Genomic DNA, 12216 nt, shown 5'->3' with positions numbered 1-12216 from the left:
GATCAGATTGTGGCGCTTCTCATCTGGAAACCCTCCAGTGGTTTTGCATCCTGCTCTTCTCCTGCCCCTGCAGACCTCTCCTCCTTCTCCCTCGACTCCAGCACTCTGAGTTTCTTTCTGTCTTTTGAGGATATAGCCAGGCTTTTCCTGGAGTTGTGGCTTTTGTATGTGCCTTTTCATCTAGAGAGGGTTCTCTTTCCACTTTGCTTGCCTGGTCCCTCATCCTGAGATCTCGCCCTCCCGGAGAGCCCCCCATGCTCCACCCCCATCACGCTGTTTCAAGACCCCAACTCCCTGGTCTCCACCCTCAGGCTGCTCTATCACTCTTATCTCTGCCAGAAATTATCTTTTATGTCTCTTTCTGTTTATTTTCTGTCTCTCCTTGCTAGGATGTAAATGTTAACAGGACACCAAGCTTGCTTGTCTCTCTCTCTGCTGAATAAACTTCCTGCCCCACATCCCCCCGCCCCCCTTCTCTTGCCCCCGGAGAAGACATCACAGCCTCATTCTCTCTCATAGCTTCTTTTCCAGACTCCGCACAGACCATCCCCGCCTGTAAACTTAGATGGCATCCGACTGGGGTACAGTGTCCTTGATTAGCTTCATTTTTCTCAGTTGTAATCACATTCTTGTCTGCCTTCCTAATCACCTCTCTTTTACTTGTGTGTTCCCACATTTCCTTAGCTACTCATTTCGAGATAATCTCTTAGTTATTTCAAACCACACTTTTACTTGGAGTAGTGAGAATATCCAGACCCTTAAAGCTGTGAAGTTGTGAAAGCCTAAGGAAAGCTTGGTTTAAGAAAAGGAAACATTTGAATGACCGCCTGTTCTATTCCACATATATTTTTGGATTCTAAATACTTTCAGTTAAGAAAAATATTATTGTTTTTATTAATAAAAAGTGAATCCATGTTCCTAAAGAAAAATTAGAAAATGCCAAAAGACTATGTGAAGAAAAAAAAAAATCACACCTTATTTCCCGATGCTGTTACGACATCCTGTGCCGTGGAGCGTGTGCGTGTTGTGTATATTACATCGTACACACTCTTTTGTTACTTGCTTTTTTCACTCAAAAATACTATGTACAGTTTTTCCTATTAGTAAATACTCATCCCAAGTTAATTTTAAATGGCTGAAGAAGTGTTACGTTTCATGGATGTACCATAAATTACTAAGCAAATCTGTTCTTGAGCATGGGGGTTAGTTCTTTTCACTATTATAAGCAGTTATTTTAGTTCATTTCCTTTCTCTCTTTTTTTTTCTTTTTAAATAATCAGTGTTCTAGGAAATACTGTGTTCTTGTCCCTTTTGTCTCCCTTGTGCATGGGTGTGTGTGTCATGGATTTGTTGTGACTCCATCTACCTACATCATGTTTCTCTTTGAGGCAGTGACCACTTGTTTTCCACACTGTTCTGATGTTATACAAACAAGGGTTATGCAGGACACTGTTTCCTGAGTGCGCGGCTCACACAGGCTCCCTCTCCCTTCCTGTTTTCCAGCGGAGGCTGGTCTCCAAGAACACACTGTCGTAAACAAAGTTCTTCAAACACCTACTGATTGACAGTGTGGTGTATTTTTATTTAAAATGACTGTTCACTTGCTCCTCTGAAACATGTTATAACCTTGACCTTTATATTCGCCAGGGTTTTAATATTCTTTTAAATGGCAAGCAGTGTAAAACAAGGTGATTTTGTCCTTGATGTTACTTCTGAGTAGTATGCAGGGTCATCCAACATAAAGTAATAAGTGAATGGCTCTGTATCTCTTGTATCTGTATTGAAATGCATTGAAGACTGGGTTTAAACAATGCATGGGCTTCTAATGCTGCTCTTCTCTTTTAGGGATTTGATCGTGGGGTGGGAGAAGTTGACAGAGGGAATTGTTATGGAGCCTTTGAGAAGCCCTGAGTGGTATTTCTTGACTTCCTTCTAATTTCAGGTTTCTAAATCAAGTCTTGCATCTTGGTCACGTTTCTGTACAGTGCATCATGTAAATGATAATTAGAATCTTCTTTAGCTAAGACCATGCAGAGAAGCACACACTCGTCATTCTGGGCTGGGTGGCCTCTGGAAGTAGGAGCCAGATAGGGTCCATGGTGGGAAGGGGTTTTGGAGACAGCATTGCTGTCTTGAAGAACCATGTGAGGCTGGCTCTTGGTTATGGAAAGCAGGAGAGCTGGGACAGTGCATTTCTGGTGTCCGTGTTGCTAAGAGCATGACTTTAGCCAAACAAACCTGAAAAGTGAGTATTCCTGCTGGTGCCTCAGTCTGTTTTTCTATGCCCGGCCATCGGTTTTCTTTTGATGATTCCCATTGTTTAGTTATGCCAAAGAGTTTAAATCGAGCCTGTGCTGCACAGTGTATTTTAAATCCAGATCGGGAGGGCACTGAGGACCGGTTTGAGAGAGAGAGACTAAACTGTGTAACTAAACGACAAATAACTACAACAAATAACAAATAACAAAACTTGCAGTTCCATGTTTGTCCTGTCCTGCTCTGCACTGTTCAGGTACTGTTTTTGCAATTCAGTAATGAATGTGATACAATTTTCCTGCCCTCAAGGAGCAAATGCACGCATGGCTCAGCTTCTGAATGTGGTGGTCCCAAATGAAGGAAGCTTGGGTTTCTCACAGCTGCAGATTTCAATGAACAAGATGCTAACAGTTGTGAAATGAAAGTGGATTTGGTGTTAAGGACCATCAGTACAGGGGGGTGAGCAGAGGGATGTGGGAATCGGTCATGGGCAGAGGCTGGCAGGTTGATAGATGGGTGTGGGACCTGGGCAGTGTCTGCAGATGTGCAGGCAGTGACATGTGCAGCTGATTTTGACATAGGCTGCTCTGAAGGCTTGAGGCCTGTCCTGGTGTCCCTGGGGGTCCTTGAAGAGATGCTTTCCTGACAGTGAGACTCTCAGAACTGGGCAGTTCACCTAGCTCTAGAGCAGGGCTACTTGAAGTGTGGTCAGCTGACTGGTGCCATGAGATAAGCACAAACATTGAGAGTAGGTGCTTAGAAATTTCTATAGCAACTTGACATTGAAGCCACATCCAAGTGCATCAGCAGTGGATTAGTTTGTTTGAACAGGATATAGACCCATTTGGGTTTTGTGGTGCTTACACATGTCAGTTCACACCTGGCTGGAGCTGAGAACTAGCCACGTGCAGTGGGACCACCAGGACCATGTATCTTTCCTTAATGAATAAAAGCAAAACAAAATACAAAACAAAACGAAACAACCTGGTCCTTCACGACAGTAGTATGAGAAACACCACTCTAGACCAAGCACAAAGGTAATGGGAAGCGAGGCTGAGGACCCCCAAGTCAAGAACTTAAATAAATATAAAACCGTTGATCTGTTCCAGTTTCATTTCAGGTTTTTGTCAGCGTACAGCCTCCCTTCCCCTCTCCCTTTTCTTCCTTGTCATCAGTATGTGTTCTTTTTCCATGAACATTATTTTTTGTATGTACATTATACACAATTCTATACATATTTTCTGTATGCAATTGCACAGAATTCATACATTTGTCATTTTAAATAATGTTACAGTATTTGTTGTGTTTATATGTCTCAAGTTCTTAGTTCCTCTATTTGGGGCCATTGCTACTTTTTCCTATTATAAATAGTTCATTTGTGAATATTTTTATACAAATTAGTTTTTTTTCCCTCTTTTTTACTGTTGGGTTCCTGCCGTCATACTCAAAGGAGAAATACTGTGTCAAAGGTCATAGTTTTATTGCTCTCTAGAAGGGTGGAACCGATTTATATTGTAGGAGTAGATATACAGGTTTTCTCCGTGGCTTCAGGCTGTGTAATATTAATACTTTTTGCTAGTTTAGTAGGTGAATAATTGCCTCGAGATTGTTTTAATTGCTTACTTCAGGAGGTAGTTATGATGATTTGGTTTTAGTATATTCTTACAGTTAAAACTAAACGATCTTTAAAAAAACAACAGCGAGCTCTTACCAAGTTGAACCTGAATGTTGACATCTTGTATCAATAATTTTATCACTTTTTACATGGTTTGGATATAAGCTTTTCTTCATTATACTTTACATCTTTCCTCATTCTGTTATTGTTGCTTTTCTGTTTGTTTCCTTATATTTTGTAATGCAAAACTTGTTCTTTGTTTACATTTTTATACTCAACTACTCCATCTCTTTTGATATTATATATTTTCTTGGCCAGAAATTATTTTCCCCTTCACAAGTAGGATAAATATGCTATTCTGCTCTTTTTTCTAGTTTTTTAGATGCTTTTCTCCTGGATCTATCTGGACCTCATTATAGTGTTTGGTGTAAGATGTGGATCTAGATTGATTTTCTTCTATACTGCTGTGTAACTCTCCCAGTAACTTTTATTAGTGATTTCTACCCCCCCCCACCTTATTTTTGTGTATCTTGTGGTTTGATGTATATTAAGCAATTATCATAGAATGAATATATTTTTGGAATCTCCATTCTTATGCTACTGTTTGTTAAAAAAATTAACCCAATATATGTGAATTTTATTGTAATCTATTTTAGTAAACACTCTACCACTATTACTTGGAAAATGTATTAGTTTGTATTCTGCCCTCTTATTCTTTGAGCTACATTTCACTGTCAATTTGTACTGTTCTCTAACCTGCCTGGTTTCTTTTTTTAAAACATTTTTAAAATTTTTATTTTTTTCTAAGACATATCACACCAAATCTTAAGACAAAAGACACTGGATATTAAGAAAGAGGTGGTCCATCCCCATCTTTACCATCTGGTGCAGTTACTTTTCTTGTGTGTACTCTGCTAGCATTATTACAAAAACCAAGATGTGATCCTTGGTTTCTGCAGTTTTAGCAGTACTTATACAAGAAGGTCCTTCCTGATTTCTTGGCTGCACTATTGGCCACATGAAGGCAAGTGCTTTATAGTGCTTTCTGGAGCAGTGATTTTAGTGGGGGTATGGGTGGTCTATGAGAGGATGAGGGTGAGGATTTGAAAACTCTTAAGAGTCAATTAGCTTAGCTCTGATCCCAGGCTATAAACCAGTCTCTGTGCTTTGGTCACAAAGGAATCTGGTTGAGATGTGTCAGCACAGACTTGTCATCATTAGGAGAGAAGCCACTCAGAGCACATGGCATGGAGTATTGATTTTGTATGTGAAAGAAAGTGTCTTATAGGACCAATATTTAGACAATAATGAGGCAAGAGGGAAGAAAGTGTAGATCATTAGACTGGGGTGTTTTGTTCTATATGGGGTAGCTTTTAAAGGGTTTTTCTGTCTCAGTGTGTCTTGAATTTTTAGAACTTCTGGGAAGTCCCTTGGGCAGTGCTTCCATCTCAGAGCCGCTAGAGAGGGGCATATGCTGTTTCTGAGGTCAGCCCATATGTGGGATGGAAGATGTCCTTGGATGTTTGTAATAGAATCCTTTGCGATGTGGGGTCATCTATGAGTGCCAAAGCATTTTTTTCTTTGATTATGGACTTTGTGACAGTATCAGGTGACTCCAGAGATTTGAGATTGAATGTTTGGCATGTTAAATTTTTATCAAATTCCCTAATAAGTAAAAAATTCTTGGCAATGAAATTAGCAAAGATTGTATGATTATTTTAGAGATTATATACTCTCGCATCATATAGCTATTCTATATTTTTCTTCAGAAAAATGCTATGCTTGAACGTTTTTCTTCTTCTGCTTGCTAATTTCTTGCTTCTCCCACTAGTTGCATACTACATTTTCTGACAGATTAATATTTGTTATCGCCAGCCTGTATGGCTGTCAGGCTCACTTTTTTCTTCCTTCTGCTCTTCCCCCCAATTATAAAATAATTGTGATAATAGGAGATACAGGTAGCACACAGACCTTTTAGCTCGTAATAAATAATTATCGATGTTTATGTAATAATTTATAGCATGGAGGGTGTTTCATCACCTTTGAACTTTACGAAACCTTGTGAAGTGGGAATTATTGCTAAAGCCATGTTTATTGAGGAAAATACTGAAGCTCAGAGACTATCTGACAACCTGTTTAGGCAACAGAGCTAAGAAGTGGCAGTTTAGGACCTCTGCTTACAAATCTCATATTTCCCCATTATATCTTCTGGTTTGAGTTCTTTTTGATCGAATTACATTTTGTTGGAAGAGAATGGAAGTGTTGTTCTTCTTTTATTTAAATCACACTGTGGGATGCTCAATTTAATGGGCTTAATGAATAGCTGACCGTTATAATAATGATGCAATATTTTTTTTCTTAAGGATTATGACTATGCAAAAGAATGTTTATTTAAAAAATCTTTTGAAAATATTTATCTAATCTGTTGATCAGGTGAATGTAATGTGTTGCCCCTAGTTGAAGAACTTTTCTAATTTTATTCTAGTGATGTCATTTTTTTTTGGCTGCGTTGGGTCTTCGTTGTTGTGCGCGGGCTTTCTCTAGTTGCGGCGAGCAGGAGCTACTCTTCGTTGCGGTGCGCGGGCCTCTCATTGCGATGGCTCCTCTTGTTGCAGAGCATGGGCTCTAGGTGCACGGGCTTCAGTAGTTGTGGCTCACGGGCTTAGTTGCTCTGCGGTATGTGGGATCTTCCTGGACCAGGGCTCAAACCCGTGTCCCCTGCATTGGCAGGGGGATTCTTAACCACTGCACCACCAGGGAAGCCCCAGTTATAATGTTTTTGTTGTGACAAGGCTCCTTTATGTCTGGCTTATAAACCATAGATACGATGTTGGAAATTTTTATTTGAAATTTTAAAAAATAAACAATCTTGAGTTATTGGTACTTTAAAAATTATTTTTCATATATTTGTAATGAGCATCAGTGTCTGTTTTTGATACTGTAATTTGTGCTCTACTAAAATTCATTGTAAGGAATTTTGGTAGGTGTTTGTTGGCAAATTCTAACAGGTATTTAAAATTTTTGTTTTTTAAAGAATTATTTGGAGGGGTGAGACTAACAGGATCATAATAAAAATCCATTTCCATTGAGGAAAGGATGGCTAATTGTATAGGCTAAGTTTGTGGAGAAGCACATTAAGCAAAGTGAGAGAAAAGGAGAGAGGAAATTGGGATAGAAAAATATCTTATTTATTTATTTAGGCCATGTCTTGGGGCTTGTGGGATCTTAGTTCCCCGACCAGGGAGACTGGGGCTGGAACCCGGGCCCCCTGCGATGTAAATGTGAAGTCTTAACCACTGGACCGCCAGGGAAGTCCTGAAAATCAAGTATTTTAAATGTGAACAATATCCTTGCCTGTTCATTGTAGCAGTATGTCTATAACTAAATAATATTTGAAGTATGGCAGAGAGGGATAAAAGAGAAATAGATTCAAGTTTAACTCTGACACTTCAAGCTGTGTGAACTTGGGCAAGTGACTTATCCTTAGTTTTTTTTTAAACTATAAAATAGAAGTAATACTAGCAGCTTGCCGTACTGTTGGGATTAGAAATAATATGTGCAAAGCACCTGGCACATATCAGGCATGTAATAATGTGAGGACTTCATCTTTTATTATTTACTTATTACATTATTATTTATTTATTGAATTGTTATCGTTTATTAATGGGTACCGTCAAATATCATGCATCACCAAAGGAAGGGAACAATATCTTTGAAGCATCCTGTCCTGCTAAAAGGATAGAAAGACTGTATGTTCTGGAGACTTGCAGTGACCAATGAGGAAGAACAATGATGAACCATTGAACTGATGGTCGTTGCATAGAGAACAGACTTGTGGTTGCCAAGGGGGAGGGGTTGGGGGAGGGAAGGATTGGGAATTTGGGATTAGCAGATACAAACTATTATATATAGGATGGATAGACAACAAGGTCGTACTGTATAGCACAAGGAACTATAATCAATATCATGAAAAACCATAATGGAGAAGAATATGAAAAAGAATATATATATGTATAAATGAATCACTTTAAAAAATTTTATTTATTTATTTATTTATTTTTGGCTGCGTTGGGTCTTCGTTGCTGCATGTGGGCTTTCTTTAGTTGCAGAGTGGGGGCTACTCTTCATAGTGCATGGGCTGCTCATTGCGGTGGCTTCTCTTATTGCGGAGCATGGGCTCTAGGCACGTGGGCTTCAGTAGTTGTGGCACACAGCCTTCAGTAGTTGTGGCACGCAGGCTTCAGTAGCTGTGGCTTGCATGCTCTAGAGCGTAGGCTCTGTAGTCGTGGCACACGGACTTAGTTGCTCTGCAGCACGTGGGATCTTCCCGGACCAGGGCTTGAACCCATGTCCCTTGCGTTGGCAGGCTGATTCTTAACCACTGTGCTACCAGGGAAGCCCTGAATCACTTTGCTGTACAGCAGAAATTAACACAACATTGTAACTCAACTATACCTCAATAAAAGTAAAAAAAAACATTATTTTATGAAGTGACGGTCGTTGGATCAGTTGCCAACGTTCTTCTATCCGTGATTGTCCCTTACCCCAGTTTGTAGAGTCAGGCAGGCATGTTTATTTCCCAAGGCCTCTGAGTATCTCCCTGCTTGTGAGACTGTACTCAGCTGTCTGGGAGCACCGGGAACCCAGGGTTGTGGCGGGAGCTGCCGCTGGGTGACTGTGAGCCCTCGGAGGTCACTGGAGATGACTGCGATGGCCAGACTTTGTGTTCATTGTTTGTCATCATTTGCCTTCCTTCACCTTCCCTTTTTCTGTGTCTAGACTACTTGTCTAATGTAACCTGTCTCTTTCTTCTAGAATTCTGAAGGTGGACTCTATGTATGCATGAATACGTTTTTGGCCTTTGGAAGGGAGCATGTGGAAAGACATTTTCGAAAAACTGGACAGAGTGTCTACATGTACCTGAAGAGACACGTGCGTGAGGTGAGGTGCACACTTTGGGAGAACTGGCCTTGACATCTTCCCCGTAACGTTGTCTTAGTGGGGTTCATCACATGGAGATTTTACTATGCCCACATAACTTCTCATTCTCTTGGATGATAGGAAACAAAACTAGCACCGTTGGCAGAAATTCATAGACTTCCCAAACCTTAACTTAACAAGTTTTATGTTTCTCTTCCTCTAAGCCTCTAATCGGAGTTGTTAAAAAAGATATGGGTTGCTGATGGAAAAAAAAATCAAGTCAGAAAGTACAGAAAATAATGCCTGAAACACTCATGGATAAAAAAATCAGAAATAAAAAAAAATACTTGGATATTTTTGCTTCAGATTTTTTTTTTTTTTTTTTTTTTTTTTTTTTTTAGTGAGAGAAAGAGCTTTCCTAAAAGTTCAAGTCCCTTTTGGTCCCCTCCGTCCGCAGAAGTAACCTCTGTTGTGAATTTGCTGTTTCTCATTCCCATGCCTGTCATTATATTTTTTTTAGTTGTGGGTATTCATGAACAATATATAGTATGACTTTTTGTGTTTTAAAGATATAGGTAAATATTATCATACTGCTACCTGTAATTCTGCCTGGAGCTATCCCCTTCAACAGAATCTATCCATGTTTCAGTGCATCTGGATGTACTTAATTCATTTCAGTAGTTGTTTGGTATTCCATCTTATGAGTACCTGGTCACTTATTATTCTGTTCTCCCATTGATGAAAACATTTAGATTGTTTCCTTTTTTTTTTTTTTTTTTTGCTTCTACAAACTATGTACCAATTAACATTTTTATACATTTCTTTTGGGGGAACATGTGCAAGATTTCTTTCAGAAATGTATCTAGAAGTGGCAGTGTTGGCTCATGAGTGTGCTTACCTTCACTTTTACTGGATATTGCTAAATCCCTCCCTGGAGTGATTGCACCAGTGTACACTCCAATCTGCCATGATTATGAGTGTTTCCCCACACCCTCACCCGTGCTTGGTCAGACTTCTGATTTTTGCCAGTCGAATGGTTGTAAAGTGGCATCTAAATATTTGGCATTTCCTCCTGTGAGGGTTGAAGGTCTTTTCATCCGTTTATTAGCCAGTCTCCTTTTCTCTTCTCTGACTTGTATATTATATTTTTGACCTATTTCTCCATGGGTTTATCTTTTTCTTAAAAGTTTGATTAGTTCTTTTTACATTCTGGATACCAAAAATTTGTGTTATATACAAAATTTTCTTATGGTCTGTGGCTTGTCTTTTTACTTCATTTATGAATTATATTGTAGAACACAAGTTTTGAATGTTCATCTATTTAGATTTATTAACCTTTTATGAGTTGTGCTTTTTGTAGCTTTCTAAGAAATTGTTTCCCAACTCAAGGTCATAAAGACATTTCTTCTAATACTTTTTTTTAGAGGTGTCTGTGTGTGTGTGTGTGTGTGTGTGTGTGTGTGAGTGTGTGAGAGAGAGAGAGAGAGAGGGAGAGAGAAAGAGAGAGACTGAATGTTTTAATGTTTTAACATTTTAGGTCTTTAATTCATCTATAATATATTTTTATAATTGTGTCAAGTGTGGGAATCTGCTTCTTCCCCCCACCCCCCCGTATTGATGACCAGTTGTCCCACTATTACTGAAGGAGTGCAACCTTTTCCGATGATTTATAGTGACATTTAAAACAAATATTTTAACTTGCCATTCACACTTGGGTCTGCTTGGGGGTTCTCAGTTCTCTTCTGTTGCTCTTATTTGTCTGTCTCTGTGTTGGGGCCTCAAGTGTTGATATTTAGGAGTGCAAGCACTTTTTCCATGTTCATTTTTTTCCTAGAAATTTCCTGGATTTGGATGTTTATTTTTCTGTATGGATTTTGGAATCAGTTCATCTAGTTAAAAAAATCCTATTGAGATTTTGATAGTGATCACATTGAATTTGTAGACTGATCTATAGTCTATATCATTGTCTAAGCTCCGTGAGGGCAGGGAGTCTGGTCTGTTTTGTTCACCTCTGTGTCCTCAGCACTCAGTAGTGCCCAGCACATAGTAGGTGCTTCATAAATATTAACTGAATGACTGTTCAACATGGCATACCTCTCTATTGATTCAGGTCTCTTTTATGTCTTTCAAAAATATTTTGTAATTTTCAGTAAAGGAGCTTTTATTTTTGTTAGATTTTTTTTAAGGTACCCTATAATTTTTGTAACTATTGTTACTGCTTTTTAATCTTTTCATGTATTTTAATTAGTTATTCATGTTGTTTGGAGATACTAATTTTCAAATATTGATTTTATATTTAGCAATACTGTTCAATTTTCACTTTAGTCCTAATAGTTTGTAGACTATCTTGGATCTTCTGTATAGTCAATGCTGATTTGAAGTTCATCTGATCTCTCACCCCAGCCTACCTAATATGTTCTCTGTTTAAGTTCTGGACAAAGGAGAGATCCCCAGATTGAACAGTGGGGAGAGTAGGAGGAAGAGGAGGAAGAAAGACCAGCAGGTCAGATAGGTTATAAACTGAATGATTAGCTTTACAGTAATCTAACGTTGGCCTAATACTATATGCTTTACATTCACTACTCCTGTTAGGTGGGACCTAGCAATTCTGATAAAGTTTGCTTTGTATCATCTGTCTTAGTGTAAAGTGATGAAGTTTTAGGAAACTGAGGGAAAAAAAAAATGAAGCTGAGGCCCAGAGACTTGAAATAACTCGCTCAGGGTCGCAAAGCTAGCGGCAGAATTACAGAATGCAGTTAGCTCTGCCTCTGAAATTTTAAGTTAAATATTTCACTCTCTGACCACAGCCCTCTCTCATTTTAGCTCTTTCACTCATTTATTTCTGTTTTGATCTGTTTCCCCCACTTCTCAGGATCCATGGCTTTAAACTTTCTCCTGTCACCAGTACCCTCAACTGACCCTCCCCTTGTCTTGCCTCCTGCTGTCCTTCAGAACCCCAGCCAGTCCATCATCAGTCTCATCCTCTGCTTCCATGGATGCACCGCTAGGGATCCCGCACACACTGCCATGGGGTTTGGGACCATGTCAAATTCCTGGCCTTCTCCCTTCTGCTGGGCCCTCTCCCTGCCCAGCAAATCTAGCCTGTTCCCCCTCCCACTCCAAACTTTGGATGCTTTCTGCAAGACTTTACCTGTCATTCTCAGAAAACGATCGGACTTGTCCTTTCCAGAGGAAACAGGGACCCCTGGACAGGAACTCCCTGAGCTCCTGCCTCGCCTCCTGGGAACTCATCCACCGTGGTTCCACTTTTGTTTCCTCCCATCTCAACACACCTCACATGTTTCCACACATCTCAGAGAGAAGCTGTGTTCTTTCTGTCCTGGTGGTCCCTTTCCTCCTGCCTCGGAACCTTCGTTAACTCCACTCCCTCTTACACCTCCAACATCTCCCTCTTCTGGATTTCT

The 12216-nt window shown here is 39.6% G+C and overlaps 1 protein-coding gene across 3 annotated transcripts in view; it reads left to right on the top strand.

Annotated features, from left to right (window-relative positions):
* The window catches only part of USP13 (ubiquitin specific peptidase 13), a 122694-nt gene that overhangs the window by 16404 nt on the left and 94074 nt on the right, over positions 1 to 12216 (top strand). For 2 of the 3 annotated variants that reach the window (XM_082624885.1, XM_082624884.1), the window contains exon 2: positions 8687 to 8812. In XM_082624885.1, coding sequence (XP_082481011.1) covers positions 8687 to 8812 — 126 coding nt within the window. Of the gene's footprint in view, positions 1 to 8686; positions 8813 to 12216 lie in introns of those variants that run through there. The other variant, XM_082624886.1, reaches the window with a different exon arrangement.

Source organism: Mesoplodon mirus, assembly GCF_964341445.2.
Source record: "Mesoplodon mirus genome assembly, chromosome: 6".
NCBI classification, from domain to species: Eukaryota; Metazoa; Chordata; class Mammalia; order Artiodactyla; family Ziphiidae; genus Mesoplodon; species Mesoplodon mirus.
Note: the sequence above shows the minus strand (reverse complement) of the source record. Positions and strands in the feature narration are given on the sequence as shown.